Below are 17927 nucleotides of genomic sequence, written 5' to 3'. Positions count from 1 at the left end.
ACTGCGTTAGAATATTCTTAATTGCAGACCTAAACCAACCATTTTTTCCTATCATTGTTTCTTTCAGCTTATTAATTTAAAATGTTTACACATACATTTTACTAAAAAATTAAGTAAAAATATAATAATATTACTTAACATTAATATAGATTTTAGATATATACTGGAATCTGGGTTTTTAGATTTGTATAGTTAAAATATAGCTAGTAGCAGACTTTACCAGGAGGTAAAAAGAAAAGTTTAGAACCCTAAAATAAGTAAACAAACATCATAAATTGTGTGACTGTTACAGATAAAACAAGTAGAGTGCTCAGAAAAGGGTAGTTGAATCAGGAGTGATGGGGAAGGTGATCAGGAAATGTGACCTTCAACTTCAGTTTGAAAGTTAGTGAGGAGTTAATCATGTGAAGAGTACCCCAGGCAAAGAGAACGTTACATACAGACTCCTGAGGAAGGATAGAGTTTGCTGGCATGTTTTTGGCACTGAAAGGTGACCTCTGTGGCTATGATGATTAATAAATGCAAGGAAAAGTGGTCCAAGATGAAGTTGGTTGTATATATAGAAAACACTTAAAGTTCTTTCTGATCAGTGTAGTACAGTAGTTTCACAGTTAGTCACACCCAGTTGGCTCCATGTACATTGTATTGATACAAGGCAAAAAGAACAATCAAAAAACAAGATGAGCCTGGCCATCATGGCTCAGCGGTTGAGCATTGACCTATGGCCAGGAGATCAAGGTTCGATTCCCAGTCAGGGCACATGCTTGGGTTGCAGGCTCGATCCTCAGCAGGCGGCATGCAAGAGGCAACCAGTCAGGCAGCTGATCAAAGACTCTCACCATTGATGTTTCTATCTCTCCCTCTTCCTTCCTCTCTCTGAAATAAAAATATATTAAAAACAAAACACCAGGATGAATATTTCTACATAACAGAAATGGAACAGCATTAAAAGCAGTAAGTCTGGTGGAAATCATGGGACTGCCAGACTTTAGGTCCAAAGCAGATAATGGTGGCCAAAGGTTCAGCATTTGTGGGTTAAAGGAGACAGTTCCTAGCTAAAAGCAAGAAGCTTGGAATAGGGCTCAGTGAAAAGTCGCTGAATTGAGTGGGATGAATGAATGCTGTCAAACTCTCTCTGTGACTAAATCTTTATAGAAAGCTGTATGCCTAGAAATACTAGAGGACCAAGAACTCTGAAGCAAGGCGATTCAATGACTAGGTCTATGATTTTCTAAATATAATGTAGAGCAAGAGCTCTAATATGTGATTATAAAACCTGGTTCTGGAGTAGTAGGGGCTGCGGGGTAAGTAGAGGTAGTTGAAAATCTTTAGGGAGATAAAGATAGCCAGTAATATCAATTATCAGATAATAAATTTGTTCCAGATAAAAATAATGTTATAGAATTGCCCGACAGTGACTTAGAGCATGTTTAGAGTATTCAAAGAGATGAAGGAACATAAAAACTAAAGAGAGCAAAGCAGTCTATGGGACTAATGTCAAACAATAATTTTTCCTGATTTTTATAGAGTAAACGGAAATGAACTCATATAGGCCTGCCAACCTGAATTAAAGGTGTTTTTGCCAGTTTTTAAACAAACCTTTCTCTCATAACCTATTCTTACCAAAATGTAATATGACATAATTTAATTAATTTATATATTTGTTCTTCAGGCAGATGAGATTTCAGAGTTCTTTCAAAATCTCTATAAATACATTTTTTAACAATCACTTGAGGTAGCCAGATATATAATGATAATTTGGATCAGGTAAACTTAAAGTAACTTACAGTACTTTCATGTTCCATATACCTGGGGGGAAATCAACATGAATTTTAAGTGAATGTATTTGGGCGGTTTTGTTTCTAAAATATTGGTAAAATGTCGTAAAGCAAATGGTTTCTAATGTGTGATGTTAACTTTTTTTTTTTTAGTGGATTTGGCATGATAACATGCAGTTTCTTCAAGATAAAAATATTTTTGAACATACATATTTTGGGTAAGTTTGGTAAATTTAGTAATAGATTTTTAAAATTTTTTATTGAATTTATTGGGGTGACATTGGTTAGTAAAATTATATAGCATTCAGGTTACAATTCTATAATATATCATTTGTTTATTTTATTATGTGTTCACCACCCAAAAGTCCAGTCTCCTTCCGTCACCATTTATCCCCCCTTTACCTTCTTCTGCAGCCCCCAGTAATAGGTTTTTTTTTTGTTACATGTTTACATTTTTTTTTCTGTAAGAATTTCAACTTACTGTTTTTAAATTCTAGGTTTATGTGGCAGTTGTGTAGTTGTATTCCCAGTACATTACCAGATCCTAAAGCTGTGTCTCTAATGACTGCAAAGGTAATATATAAGCCTTAGATAACTTTTTCAAAATGACTACTTTAAAATAATTAAGTCTTTTTTGCTTAATTTCATCTTTCTTTACAGTTAAGCACCTCCTTTGTCCTAGAGACATTTATTCATTCAAAAGAAAAGGTATGTTTTATTTTGTGCATTTTTGTGATTTGATATCTTATGGTTCTCATTATCTTTAGCTGAGAAATCCTTATGCCTTCAGTGACTTTCCTTTTTTATTTGTTTTTTAGCCCACGATGCTTCAGTGGATTGAATTGTTGACCAAACAGTTTAATAATAGTCAAGCAGCTTGTGAGGTGAGATGAATAATTCAACCAACAATGCATAGTTTAAGATTCACTTCTTGTTATATTTTCTTTTTTATTATTATTATTATTTTAATCCTCACCCTAGGATATTTTTTCCACTGCTTTTTTTTTTTTCAGAGAGAGTGGGAAGGTGGGGGGAGAGAAACATCGATGTGAGAGAGAACATTGATTGGTTGCCTTCCATATGTACCTCGACTAGGGATGATACCCACAGCCTTAGTATACTGGATGATTCTCCAACCAACTGAACCACACCAGCCAGGGCCATTTATCATTCTTTATTAGCTTCCAAAGTGGTGTAAACCTTCCTGGGAATGCAAGTCTTATAAACTTCCAAGAAGTGGGAGATAGCAGCATAGGATGCAGTAGATGAAATTAGTTGAAGACTTTTTTTTTTTCTTATATGGAAGGTCATCTAATTATTCCTTGTAGTGATGAAATAGGAAAATCTAAAACTTTCTAACACAAAGGCTTAACTTTTTGAAACTTAATGAACATTTCAAAGCATGCTCAAAAATAGATTTCTTTTATTGAAATTGAGTGATACATAAATTCTTCTGGGATTTTTTTGTGTCTCCCTGCCCCCCCCCATGCTTTTTCTCAGCTGAAATATTTTAAAGCAAACTTAGATACCATATCATACATCCATTAAGCTCAATATGTATCTGTAATAGATGAGAACTTTAAAAATATATATAGCATAATTTCATTCACTCTTAATAAAATTAGAAGCGATTCCTTAACATCCAGTAAAACGAGTTCAGGTTTCTCTAATTGTCTTTAAAAATGTTCTTTTCAATTGGTGTGCTTAAATTAGTATTCAAACAAGGTCCACATTTTGCTTTTGTCTATTAAATCCTCTTCCATCTATTAAGTTACTATTTCTACTTGCTACTTTGTCATTGTTATGCAGGATTATTCTCATGTTGGTTTTGACTGATTGCATCCTCCTGGTGTTTTGTTGTTGTTGTTTTGATTCTTTTTATCTTTGTTGTTGAAAGTATTACAGGTGTCCCATTTTTCCCCCCAATTGACCTCATCCACCTCGCTCCCACTCCTTCCCCAGGCCTTCATCCCGTTATTGACTGTGTCCATGGGTTATGCATATATGCCTATAACTACTTTGGTTAATCTCTTCCCTCCACCCCCCTTCCCTCTTTCCTATGAAATATGATCATCTGTTGCATATATTAATGTCGCTGGATCTATTTCGTTTGTCAGGTTCTTTTGTTCATTAGCTTCTTATTAAAGAAGATCCTTCAACATTTCATGTAGTACTGATCTGGTGGTGATGAACTCCTTTAGCTTTTCCTTGTCTGAGAAGCTCTTTATCTGACCTTCAATAGTAAAGGATAGCTTTGCTGGGTACAGTAATCTTGGTTGTAGGTTCTTGTTTTTCATCACTTTGAATATTTCTTGCCACTCCCTTCTGGCCTGCAAAGTTTCTGTTGAGAAATCAGCTGACAGTCGTATGGGTGCTCCCTTGTAGGTAACTAACTGCTTTTCTCTTGCTGCTTTTAAGATTCTCTCTTTGTGTTTAACCTTTGGCATTTTAATTATGATGTGCCTTGCTGTGGGCCTCTTTGGGTTCCTCTTGTTTGGGACCCTCTGTGCTTCCTGGACTTGAAAGTCTATTTCTTTCCCCAGGTAGGGGAAGTTTTCTGTAATTATTTTTTCAAATGGGTTTTCAAATTTTTGCTCTCTTTCTTCTCCTTATGGCACCCCATTAATACGAATGTTGGGCCTCTTGACGTTGTCCCAGAGGCTCCTTATACTATCTTCATATTTCTGGATTCTATTTTCTTTTTGCTCTTCTGGTTGGGTGTTTTTTTGTTTCCTCATATTCCAAATTGATGATTTGATTCTCAAGCATCCCCTGCTCTACTGTTGATTCCCTGTAAATTATTCTTCATTTCAGTTCATGTAGCCTTTATTTCTGATTGGTACTTTATTAGCTCATCGATGGTCTCACTTGTTTTCATAATAGTCTTACTAATATCCTTGAGCATCCTTATAAACAAAATTCTGAACTGTGTATCTAGTAGCTTCCTTGGTTCTATTTCATTTAGTTCCTTTTCTAGATTTCTTCTCTTTCCTTTGTGACATGTTTCTTTGCCTCCACATTTTGGCTGCTTCCAGGTGTTTGTTTCTATGTATTAGGTAGAGCCGCTATGTCTCCTAGAATTTGTAGAGTGGCTTTGTGTAGTAGGTGTCCTGTAGGGTCCAGTGGCTCAGCCTCCCCAGTCACCTGAGCTGGGCCTTCTAGGTGCTCCCCTGTGTGGGCTGTGTGCACTGTCTTATTGTAGTTGGCCTTGGTTGCTGTTGGTGTCACTGGGAAGAACTGACCCCCAGGCCAATCGGCTGTGAGGACCAGCTGCAACTATACCCAAAGAGCTGCTGTGTTGGAGACACTGCTATGGAGCAGGATTTACTTCAGTGGAGTTTTGGTGTTCACCAAGTGCGCCCCTTGAGTGTGTCACTCATTGGTGTGGTAGGGTTGTAATCCAGCGTGGTCGAGTCTGACCACCAGGTCCACTGTTTCTGGGGCCTCCGGGAGGGACAAAGTCAGTCTCTGCCAGCGCCTTGCTCAGGACCCCCCCAGCATGAGCTACACAGGAGACCGTAGTTGGCTGCTACTTGTGCTAGGCTTGGCGTTGTCCAGGAGAGGCCAAGCTATGAACCAATGCAGGCTGCCCCTAGTGCCAGGCCTGGGGCCACTTATCAAGCCGTATGGGGCATGCTGCTGCTTGTTTGAGAGACTTTAGGAAAGTCCTAAGCATGAGGCTCGAGAGGCCACTTGCATGGAAAAGCCACTGTAAATGGCTTGGATGAGCTTGCAGGTGGGGGGCGGGGTCTCTGGAAATCACTAGGTAGGGGCCAAACCTATGAGTCAGGTGCTGGTGATTCAGATATGGCGCTTGCTTGCTGGCTGTGTGGGGGAAGAGCTCGCCAAAGGAGCAATGGCCTCTGCCAGCTCTTCTGCCTGGGAGAAAGCTGCCCCTCCAGCTTTTGTCCCAATTTCAGGCAAGTTAGTTCCTCTCCAAATATCCCAGGTTCCTTTCACGCTGCTGCCCTGCGCTGCGGCTCAGAGGGAGCACATCTGAGTGAGTCCATGTGCAGGCCCTTCAATGAGGAGCTGCTGGGGCTCCTGCAGCCTCTGCGTCCCTCAACAACAGTCCCACTGGTTTTTACAGTGCATAGTTGTGGGGACTTCTCTTCCTGGCCCTGGAGCCCTGGGCTCGGGGCCCCTCACTCCTCCGGGAAACCTCCACTGCCAAGATATCCTTCCTGGGTTTAAACCTCAGCATCAGGTGTGGGCCCTGCTGCCACGTCTCCACGATTCAGCCCCAGTCTGCCCGCGTCTTCGCCCCTCCTACCCATCTGGGTGCTGCTTCAATTCTCTCCTTGTAGGGCTTTTGTTCAGCTAGATTTCAGGAGGTTCCGAATGATGGTGGCTCTGTATTTTAGTTGTAATTTGGATGTGTTGTGGGAGGCGGTGGGTATAGCTCTTACCTACGCCTCCATCTTGTTTACCTCCTGGTGTTATTTAACATGTTTTTCTATTCCCCTTCCACTTCATGATTTTTAAGCTGTTTCATGGATCCAGAGGTTTGCTTGATTAGGTCATAACTTGTTTTGTTTTTGTTTTTTAATAAACTTTTTACTTTAGAATTTTCACTAAGTATTTGCCTCTGGAACTCTCTCAAGGAGTTAAATGTTTCTCCTACAGTTGTCATTAATTGTGTGTATGCATAAATAGGCGGTACAATTCAATAAAAGACTTAAATATGTGGTTAGTAGGTATCTTGAAATCAATGGGAAATTGTTCTTAACTTAAGATAAAGAAGCAGGTTTTTTGTTATCAAGAGAGCATAATTTGTTTTTAAACAAAGAAAATGAATCCTAGTCAGACTATCACAAAAGACTGTACAGTAGGACATTTATGAGGACTAAGACAAAAATAGTATTCCATTTTACTATAAGGACTGCAGATTGCCATCATGCGGGGTGTGCACTATGATATAAATGGCACCCATGGAATTCTGTAATAAGGCGATCCTGATTATTGGCTCTAGGAATTTTAGGCTTTTTAACGAATGAAGAATCTCTTTGGTAAGAACTTAAAATAATTAGAACATTGATGAGAATTAAAAAATCCTTGTGTGATTTTTATCCCATTTAATGAGTATTGGTTAAATGTTAAAATCACACTATTTTCTTACAGTGGTTTTTGGACCGCATGGCTGATGATGACTGGTGGCCAATGCAGATATTAATTAAGTGCCCTAATCAAATTGTGAGACAGGTAAGAAAAAATTTATTTAAAAAAGAAATGACTGTTTCTATTTAAAAAAGAAATGACTCTAAATTTACCCGAGACTGTATCTTAACCCTGCTTTTATAGTAGTTTGGAAAGATTGACCTCTTACCATAAAAGTCATTTTGCTATTGTTTTCACCAGCCTTTTTTTTTTTTTTTTTTTTTTTTAGCAAATCAAGGATTATTTCAATCAAGCAGTTTAAATCATTCAAATGTCTTGGTGATAGGAAGATAGCTATAGCCACCATTCTCTCAGATCCTATTCTGGCTGTTTGATGAGTTATACTGATTCTTTTTCACATCCTTAAGGTATTCTAACCATGGGAACTGAAGTGACCTTGGAAGTTAAGTGAATAGTTTATAATTCATTTCTGTGACAAGCCCTGAGCTGTCACATGAATATTTGTTTTCCTAACTGGAAAATTTGGACAAGAAAAATATAAATACTACTTTTATTCATTTATAACACAAAACCAAAAATTTGATCTGAAATATGCCACTTTTCAATTATTATTGAGATATAATTCTTACGCTATAAAACTCACCAAAACCTTTCAAAGTGTAAAACTTAGTGGGTTTTAGTATGTTTCCAAACTTGTGTGACCATCATGTATCTGATTTTATAACACCCCAAAAAGAAGCCTCATACCTATTAGCAGTCACTCCCCATTTTATCCTTCTCTTCTCATCAGCCCCTGGCAACCACTAACCTACCTTGTCTTTCTATAGATTTGCATATTTTGACCATTTCATATAAATGGAATCATATACTATGTGCTCTTTTGTGACTGGCTTCTTTGATTTTACATTGTTTTCAAGATTTATCCACATTGGATTATGGATCTGTACTTCATTTCTTTTCATTGCCAAATATTCCATTAAATGGATAGTCCAAATTTTGTTTATTCATTCAGCAATTGATGAATATTTGGGATGTTTCCACTTTTTGGCTCTTTTGAATAATGCTGCTATGAACATTTGTGTACAAATGTTTGTGTTAACATATGTTTTCAGTATTTTTTGATATGTACCTAGGAGTGGAATTGCTGGGTCATATGGTCACTTTATGTTTAACAATTTTAGGAACAACCAAGCTGTTTTTCATAGTTTCTACACCAGTTTATATTCCAGCAGCAATCTATGTGGGTTCCAGTTTCTCTACATCTTCAACATTTTTTACTGTCTTTTATTTTAGCCATCCTAATGAGTATGAAGTACTATCTCATTATGGTTTGGATGTGTATAACCCTAATAATTAATGATATTGAACATCTTTTCATGTGCTTATTGGCCATTTGTATATCTTCTTTATTAAGAGAGGTTTGAGAAGCTTTGTTTTTGATAATCTCTAGTAACTGAAACTTACTTGTTTTTGTTTATCCCTTACTATAAAACTGAATGTCGTTTTTCAGGCTAACTTTGTCTTATTTCTTCACTCTCTAGTTGAGACTCCAGGAATGCTTTAGAATGTCAAAAGATTTAATCTGTGGGCAAAACACAAATGAATGGCAGAGAATTTTGAATCATGTAAATTTTTCAGTATCTTTGTTACCTGATGCAAGTTGGCTCTCGGGTTGTTTTATCTTTTCATTTATAGATGTTTCAGCGTTTGTGTATCCATGTGATTCAGAGACTTAGACCTGTGCATGCTCATCTCTACCTACAGCCAGGAATGGAAGATGGGTAAGAACTATCTTTTGAATATTTTATTTTTAAGCTTTTTGATGATCCGCCTACATAGTATTTTTAAATATTCACACTGAAATATTTAGGTTCTTTTATTTTAAAAACATCTGTAATAATACAGATCAAGAGGGCAAAACTTTTTGTTTTATTTTTAAATAAGTGCATCTTCAAAATACTCTACAAATAACTTTATGACATCATCTTTTGTGTTGATTTACCAGGCACAGTAATTGGAATCCAACTACTTATGTTGTTGTAATTGGTATTTATTATTACAAAGATGAGTTAAATTCAGGTGGTGGTGTTTTTTACATCCTCACCCGAGGACATGTTCATTGATTTTTAGAGAGAAAGGCAGGGAGAAAGAGAAACATCAATGTGAGAGAGGCATCGGTCAGTTGTCTCCTATACCTGCCCTGACCAGGGAATCGAACCCATGACCTTTGGGTATGTGGGACAATGCTCGAACCAATTGAGCCACATTGGCCAGGGCAAAAATCAGGTTTTTAAAACAGTTCTCCTCCCAGAGTATCTGTCTCCAGACTTCATACTTTCTCCTAAGACATTAAATTATGTTTTCAGGTCAGATGATATGGATGCCTCAGTAGAAGATATTGGCGGTCGTTCATGTGTCACTCGATTTGTGAGAACTCTGTTATTAATTATGGAACATGGTGTAAAACCTCATAGTAAACATCTTACAGAATATTTTGCCTTTCTTTACGAATTTGCCAAAATGGGTGAAGAAGAGGTGAGGTTATATCATGCTTATTTCTGATATTATGTACCTATTTTCAGTATTTATAACTTGTTTTTATATTATATTTTTAAATCAATATTTTTATTTTTAGAGCCAGTTTTTGCTTTCATTGCAAGCCATATCTACAATGGTACATTTTTACATGGGAACCAAAGGGCCTGAAAATGTAAGTACAGTTCTGTCTCATGTCAGGGATTTAGAGGCCATGTTTACAAATTTGCATCATGAAAAATCATTAGATATTACAACCCTTTAAAGTCCCTTCTGGTCCTGATACTAGATAATTTTAAGGGTCAAAGTTTGATTTTTTTTTATATTATATGTTTATTGATTTCAGAGAGAGGAAGGGAGAGGGGGAGAGAGAGAGAGAAACATCAGTGATGAGAGAGTCATCGATCAGCTGCCTCCTGCATGCCCCCACAACCCAAGCATGTGCCCTGACCGGGAATCGAACCGCGATCTCCTAGATCCTAGGCCGGCACTCAACTGCTGAGCCACACCAGGCCAGGCTAAGTTTGATATTTTTAATGGATATGGCAAGAGAAAAAACAAATCAAGCAATAAATTTCACTGGCAAGGCCCTGAAACAAAGCAAATAAATTTAAGCAAAGTGGCCACCACCTACCTTGGGCTTCTATCATTAGAGTGTTGTTTTGAACATTTTGGTTGCCCATATTTTTTGTCAGTGTCTCAAAAATTTAAGTAGCTGATCTGTTCACATATTAAAGCATGAATGTGAATTTTGTGTTTTCCATAATGACCACATTAGATCAAATCCTCTATTTGCACTATCTTAGTTAATCCTTTTCTAACTCTAAGAGATAAGTACTTTTGTTATCTCCGTTTTACAGATAAGGAGCTTGAAGCATAAAGATATTAACTTGTTTTAGATCACAGTTGAGTTGGGCTTTGATCCTTGATCAGACTCCTGACTTAATTACTATGATATATGTATAAATGCTTCTCAGAATATGGACAGTTATGTAATTCTAGCCTATATGGCTGCTTGTTTAGACTGCTTTTCTTTTGCTTTGTTAGACTGTAAAACTTTTTTAGTCTCTTGAATTTCAAAACCCAAGTGACTATCTGTTTGAAATACCTACTATTTGGATTATTTGACAACTGCAAATAAGGATACCTTACTTGTTTAAATGGCAGTTTTAATAAATAGGAAAATACTGTTTTATCATACTCATACATTTTGATCCTAATTTATCTTCCAAGGGGCTTTCCTATAAGAAAAAAAGAAATTATTAAAAGACTTATCCCTTTAGGTAAGGTAAATCATCACAGTTTTGAGAATTATTGCTCTTTACAGTTCTGCCTATTAGATCTAAAATCGTCCTGAATGTGGTTTTGAGTTTTAAAGTTAGGGTCAGGCCTTTGAGTGGTTGTTTTTCATCATACATACTCCTGCCATAATCTGCCCTGGATAGTTATATAAAACAATCAAGTTATGTGCTCTCAAGATAATATTAAAACTAATATTAAAATTGGATTTTATTCTGTTCTAGCCTCAAGTTGAAGTGTTGTCAGAGGAAGAAGGGGAAGAGGAGGAGGAAGAAGAAGATATCCTCTCTCTGGCAGAAGAAAAATACAGGCCAGCTGCCCTTGAAAAAATGATAGCTTTAGTTGCTCTTTTGGTTGAACAGTCTCGCTCAGAAAGGTGAAATGTTTCAACATTCAAAATGCTTAAAGCATGTTTGATTTTATTCTTTTTCATGATTACTTCACCACTATTAACTCAGTAGCTTTTGTTATTTAACTCCTTTTAAATAACACCACAGTTGACCAACTCTTACAGCTTAAGTATTTCAATCCTTTGTACCAAACTCGTACACTATTTACCTGAGTCATGTTAGAAATATACATTGAAGAAATTATACAGTAAAATATCTAGCAAAATTATATGTGCATTCATCCTTTAACCTAGCAAGCCCACTTCTAAGAATCTGTTCCCCAAACATAGAAAGATATATGTGCAATGCTGTTTATTGCTGCAGTGTTTGTAATAACAAAAGACTGGAAATGTTTAAGAGGGAACTAGTTGGAAAACAGGGCATCACTCAATAGAGTACTCTATAGCTGAAAAAAGGAAGCATGGGAATATATCTGTACTACCTTGGAGAAATCTTTAGGATAAGTATTACTAAGTGAAAAAAACAAGGTGAAGGAAAATGTATATAGTATGCTACTTTTTAAGAAAGGGGAGGCTATGAGAGAGAGAGAGAGAGAATGTGTGTATGTGTGTCCTCATAGATCTCCTGTTTGCGAATTTACCTACTTGCTAAAATTTTTTGTAATCCCAAAAGCAGTACTCAGGAGCTTTTACAGTCATTTATGGACTGCAGAAAAGACATGTGCAATGTGGTTAAAAAAAAAAAAAAAAAAAATCAAATTGCCTGTTGTACACTTTCCCAACTGTAGTTAAATATGGTGACATTATACCTTGTTTCAATTTTCATATTGTAAACAATGTCCTTTTCTCGGTATATGTCTCATTTTTCACATTTCTGGTTTTTGTTGGTGACTTGGCTGTGTAAAATGTCCCTGAGCATAATGTTAAGTGCTGCCTAGTATTCCTAAGCTCAAGAAGGTCATAATGTGCTTTACGGATAAGCTTCATTCAGATATAAGCTAAGGTGCTGTTTGCTGAGTTCAATGCTAATGAGTCAATGATACATATTAAATAAGGTATCTTTAAACAGAAACACACTTACAAAAAGGTAACATCTTTTGGTTGACAAAAATGTTGTCACCAGAAGCTCGTGGGAACCTAACCTGTCTTTCCCCTTCAGCAGTGATTGAGTATTCACTAATTTGATGTTTGTAGCACTTTGTAGAACATAAATACTACAAATAAGAATTCACTGTATTTTGTTTTTAATTGAAGACTGAATCAAAAACCAAAAAAGAGTTTCCTTTGGTTGTAGAGGGAAAAACAGGCTAGAGGGGAAAGAAATGAAAGAAAGCTTAACTTCTTTGAATATACATTATTTTGTTGTTTTTGTTTGTTTTAACTTTGGAATCATGTAAATGTTTAATATAATTATTAATTAATTAAATGCAATCCCTAAAAATCAAAAGCATGTTAATTTAACTCTAAATTGCCAGTAGGAGGCACCTGGAGGACAGAAAGAATTGTAAAATTATCCTAAACTGTTTTGAAATTTTTATTCTGAAACTTTTTATATTATAGAATAAAGCAAGTAATTGTTCATGTCATTAGAAACCAAGATTCTTAGCAAAAGAAAAAAGAAATACAAATATAATAGGGTTTTTACATAATTTCTGTAAACTGAACTTGGAAATACCATTAGAATTCATGATATATTTTTGTCCTAAAAAATACATCATATACCTACATTTTTCTGAAAAGGCCTAGAAATCCTGTCCAGCTCAGAATCAATGAGTGCCCTTAGCATCTATAGTGTAGTCTCTAGATACTGTTTCCCACTGAAAAAATTTCAGTTCCTTGGAAATATGGCCAATTCCAGGTTTATGGCAAGAAATGAATGGGAAGTTGGAAATGTTTTGTCACCTTGGAAAACAAAGAGGCTATCAAAACCTACTGAGATCATGTTAAAAGTATTCAAGAGCCAACTTAAAGAGGTTTATGCTGATCATAGTTTGGACAACCTGAGCATCAATATTAATAACTAACTACAAGTGGACTAAAACACATCACAGATGTTTAAATTCATGACTTCATAGTAATACCTAAAAAAAATTTTTTTAAACTTTTTTACAACCTTTGGAGCATATTAGGAAACCAAATCATAATTTTAGAAACATATTAATAAAGGAATGATAGTAAGCATTTCTCTTTACCTGCAAGGATTATACCTCATAGCAGCCAAATGGTAAGTGAGAGGATTTGAGGTAATAAATAAGCAAGTAGTGCTGGAATTACAATATGAATATTTTACATCTCAAATGAAATATTGGGTCTAGGAAATGGTCGTCATTGGCTGAAAACATTACAAAAAGAAAGACAACTTTTAATTGTGTGCTTCCTGATGAAATCCATACCACCACTAAAGTATTCTTGGTTAAAAAGTCAAACCTAGATTTGATCAAGTCTCTAGATCCAACTACCAGTTTACAGGAAATACGGGGACACAGGAACCATGTTAAAACACCACCACAGGGTATAATCAGCAAAATGGAAATGTGGGATATTCTATAGAACAAACCACCTGCTTTCTTTAACACATAAATTGTAAGATAAAAACAAAATCAGAGGGGAAACCAGTAGTCTAAAAGATTTGAAAGATAACTTCAAACAATTGTAACAAAGAGCATTTTATTTGGATCCTGATTCAAACAAATTAAGTGTAAAAGGTTTTGGTTTTTGATTTTTTAGAAATTTAAGGAAATTATACATTGGATATTGTATGATAGAAAGGAACTGTTGATTTATTTTAGGTATGAATAATGATAGTGCGGTTACGTATTTAAAATTTATCTGTTAGTGATATGTATTGAGGTTTATGGATTAAATGATAAAATACTGGAATTGCTTCAGAGTATTCCATATTAAGTGAGTAGGAGGTAAAAGGAAACCAGACTGTCCATAAATTGGTAATTAGAAGCTGAGTAATGGGATACTCACACTATTCTTTTTATTTTTGTACTAATTTTTTTTTATAAGAAGTTTAAAAGAAATATTTTAAACTGGCAAGTGAAATTTGCTAGTATTTCTTGTAAGTTCATTTTGTTTTGAAGGTTCTCATTTCAGAAAAAGCTATCTAGCCCGGCCAGGCGTGGCTCAGCGGTTGAGCATCAACCTAGGATCCAGGCCATTGGGGTTTGATTCCTGGTCAGGGCACATGCCCGGGTTGTGGGGCGAGGCAGCTGATCAGTGACTCTATCATCATTAATGTTTCTATCTCTCTCTCTCCCCCTCCTTTCCTCTCTCTGAAATCAATAAAGATATGTTTTAAAAAAAAGAAAAAGCTATCTAAATGAGACCTGACCTAGTGTTATAAGAAAAATTTAAATATATATATATATATTGATTTCAGAGAGAGGACGGGAGAGGGAGAGAGAAACATTAATGATGAGAGAGTCATTGATCCGGCTGCCTCCTGCACACCCCCTACTGGGGATCGAGCCCACAACCCAGGCATGTGCCCTGACCGAGAATCAAACCTCAATCTCCTGGATCATAGGTCAATGCTCAACCGCTGAGGCACGCCGACCAGGCACAAGAAAATATTAAATAAAGTGAAATAAATTAGATTTGAGCTCCCATATACCAATTTTGGAATCTTGAAAAATTATAAAAAATACGTCTAGCAAGCAAGTCTAGCTAGCATAGTTCAGAATTATTTTATGACGGTTGCTTGGTATAGTTATTGAATTTACAATTTTGATGCGTGTCATGATGCAAATAGCTATACAGTAGTACAGAGGGAAGAAAAACTTATTTCTACTAATGTTTTCTTTCAGGCACTTGACATTATCACAAACTGACATGGCAGCATTAACAGGAGGAAAGGTAATACTCTATATCCAGACTATTTTATAATCACAAAAATAATAACATAACACTTCTTAAATAAACACCTTTTGCTTTTAACAGGGATTTCCCTTCTTGTTTCAACATATTCGTGATGGCATCAATATAAGACAAACTTGTAATCTGATTTTCAGCCTGTGTCGATACAATAATCGACTTGCAGAACATGTAAGTGCTGAGAAGCAGTCTTAAAGTTTTTTGATAATTTTAAAAAGAATATTCTGAAATTCTCCTTTTTCTGTTTTAGATTGTGTCTATGCTTTTCACATCAATAGCAAAACTGACTCCTGAGGTATGTAGAAATTTATTAATTCATGTTTTTAGAACTTCTGCCAGTGTTGACAATACTTTCAATGAACCTTGGTAATTGTCCTTGAAAAAATTTATCCATTTTTCCCATAACTTCACCTATTTTTAAGTATGTAACGTGAATAAATGGAGTTAACTCTTCATGTCTTACAACAAATGTAGTTTTCTCAATTAAATATAAATTTACACGTTAAATTCAACATATCAGAGTGTCCTGCCTAAACTTTAATCTTGTTTAGTTTTAAACATATAATTGTGCCCAAGATAAAAATAGACTAACCACAGTACTGGATAGGTGGGAAGTATATAAAAAAGTGGAATACAGTACTGTACAAAAATACTTTTTTGTAAAATGGAAGCGTTGTAGCTACTTTGATAATACATGTCAAATATTAATATAAATTATATCTGAGATCAAAGGTTGCTACAGGAAACTTTTAATCTAGATTATTCTACAAACATGGTTGTCTCAGTAACAAGAGTTTTGATTTATTTTTTTCCCAAATTAACAGCCAGAAAAATACATGTTTTCTGTTACATATGGCTCCCATGCAATTGACTTTGTTTCCCAGCTCATTTTATGATAGTTCAAGTTCATATGCAGGAGTAGTCAGCTCTGCAAACATAATGCAGCAGATTTAAATGTTATGTATTCAAGAGTTACACATGTTTATGTTTTGCTGATAGAAATGGGTTCAAATAGATAGAAATACAGTCTTCTGTGTCTCTTACAGGCAGCCAATCCTTTCTTTAAATTGTTGACTATGCTAATGGAGTTTGCTGGTGGACCTCCGGGAATGCCTCCCTTTGCATCTTACATTCTGCAGAGGATATGGGAGGTAAATCTTAGCAGATGTTTCAGTATTTATTTTTTTGAGGATTTTGTTCATCGAACGCAGTCACTACCATATTAAGTTTCAGTTTCTTCTTACGTGGGTAACCAAAAATGGATTTAGTAAGTCACAGGTTAAGGAAAGAAGAGACACTTTAGTCAGAAGGTCTAGGGGGAAAAGAGTTTTTGGCTAGTGTCCCAGGTGTTTAAAGAATTTCTCCTTGTGTTATAAATAGCCTTCAGCCAATCCAAGGTTCTCATTTCCCTCCCCTAAAAATAGAAGATTGCCCTGGCTGGTGAGGCTCACTTGGTTGGGCGTCATTCCATTGGTGGTTGATTCCTGGTCATGGGACATGCCTGGGTTGCAGGCTCCATCGCTGGTAAGGGGCTTATGGCAGCTGTTTTATGTTTAGGTCTCGCATCGATGTTTCTCTCTCCCTCTCCCTTCCTCTCAAAAAATCAATTTTTAAAAATCTTTTTTAAAAAAAAGATTATATAATAAAGTGGTAGAAGCCCTAGAAATACAAATCATGTGTTTTCAGCAGTTGACAGAAATAGTAGAGGAAGCACCAACCACTTCCTTTCTTCCAGAGTTACTACTGAGGTCACAAAATGTCTCCTTAGTATTAGAAAAGCCCACTCTCTAGACCAGGGGTCAGCATACTTTTTCTCCTGGCCAGATAGTAAATACTTTAGGCACAGTTGAAACCATTCAGCTGCTGTTTTAGCATAAAACCAGCCATGGGCAATACATAAGTGAGTAGGTATGGCTGTGTTCCAGTAAGTACTGAGCAAACCGGCAAACCACAGAATTTGGCCCACGGGTCTTAAGTTTTCCAACCCCTACTCTAGATTCCTAAGGTTCCATTTCCCCTGTGAAAAAAATTTCCCCAGTGGTGCAGTGAGCTAGTTTTCAATCTCACTTATAGAAACAGATTGAGCAAACAATAAGAAAAGTAAAGATGAGAAACTTTAAAGAATTAAAAGCACTTTTAAATTAATCTGCAAGCTTAAGACATAAAAGTCATTGTCTTCTCTTATTGTTCTTATGTTAGAATCCTTGATTATTTTAATTTTATTTTGTAAACAAACTAATGACACGTTTCTGAACATTTTCTGTTGATAAATGGGAAAACACATGGTTGAAACTTTTTAGGCTCTAGTTTTCATAAAACTATTTTGGCCTTTGTATATTTAATGGCATATACCAAAAGTAAGTTAAAAAGTAACTGCTCATTCGGTTGGCCTTATTCTGTTCTTGTCTGTTTTAATTTGTAGGTAATTGAATATAATCCTTCTCAGTGTCTGGATTGGTTGGCAGTGCAGACACCCCGAAATAAACTGGCGCACAGCTGGGTCCTACAGAATATGGAAAACTGGGTTGAGCGGTTTCTTTTGGCTCACAATTACCCTAGAGTCAGGACTTGTAAGTCAAATATTCAGAATTTAACACACCATTTGTTGTTGTTCAAGTTTTGTTTCTTTGTTTTGTTTGTAAGGTGACTACAATATGCCCATTGTTGTATAATTCAAATGCTCTTAGAGGTATTGTTTTTAAAAGCCAAAGTTATATTAGTATGTGGAAACCTATACCAATGTTTTACAAATAACTATAGTGTTTTTGGTTTTTTAAGGATAGAAAACTATGTCCTTTCTTAGGTAACACCACCAGCACAACCATTTTTGTTTCCTTGTTTGATGGAATGACAAAGCATGATTAGCATTAGTAAAGAGAGTAAAGGATCAGAAAATTCTATCTTAAAGGCAGTTTGAGAAGACTAAAAATAAAGTAGTAATGAAGACATAAAACAGGTTGAGAGAA

The 17927-nt window shown here is 35.9% G+C and overlaps 1 protein-coding gene across 4 annotated transcripts in view; it reads left to right on the top strand.

Annotated features, from left to right (window-relative positions):
• The window catches only part of USP34 (ubiquitin specific peptidase 34), a 184342-nt gene that overhangs the window by 140366 nt on the left and 26049 nt on the right, over window positions 1-17927 (top strand). For all 4 annotated transcript variants that reach the window (XM_081155772.1, XM_081155773.1, XM_081155774.1 and 1 more), the window contains 14 exons: window positions 1932-1996; window positions 2276-2351; window positions 2439-2486; window positions 2597-2662; window positions 6900-6980; window positions 8592-8677; window positions 9263-9431; window positions 9532-9606; window positions 10955-11106; window positions 14895-14943; window positions 15028-15132; window positions 15212-15256; window positions 16008-16112; window positions 17384-17531. In XM_081155772.1, the coding sequence (XP_081011898.1) occupies window positions 1932-1996; window positions 2276-2351; window positions 2439-2486; window positions 2597-2662; window positions 6900-6980; window positions 8592-8677; window positions 9263-9431; window positions 9532-9606; window positions 10955-11106; window positions 14895-14943; window positions 15028-15132; window positions 15212-15256; window positions 16008-16112; window positions 17384-17531 (1270 nt within the window). The remainder of the gene's footprint in view (window positions 1-1931; window positions 1997-2275; window positions 2352-2438; window positions 2487-2596; window positions 2663-6899; window positions 6981-8591; window positions 8678-9262; window positions 9432-9531; window positions 9607-10954; window positions 11107-14894; window positions 14944-15027; window positions 15133-15211; window positions 15257-16007; window positions 16113-17383; window positions 17532-17927) is intronic.

This window comes from Miniopterus schreibersii (genome assembly GCF_964146895.1).
Source record: "Miniopterus schreibersii genome assembly, chromosome: 13".
NCBI classification, from domain to species: domain Eukaryota; kingdom Metazoa; phylum Chordata; class Mammalia; order Chiroptera; family Miniopteridae; genus Miniopterus; species Miniopterus schreibersii.
The sequence above is the reverse complement of the archived record's forward strand: the minus strand, read 5'-3'. Positions and strand labels throughout refer to the sequence as shown.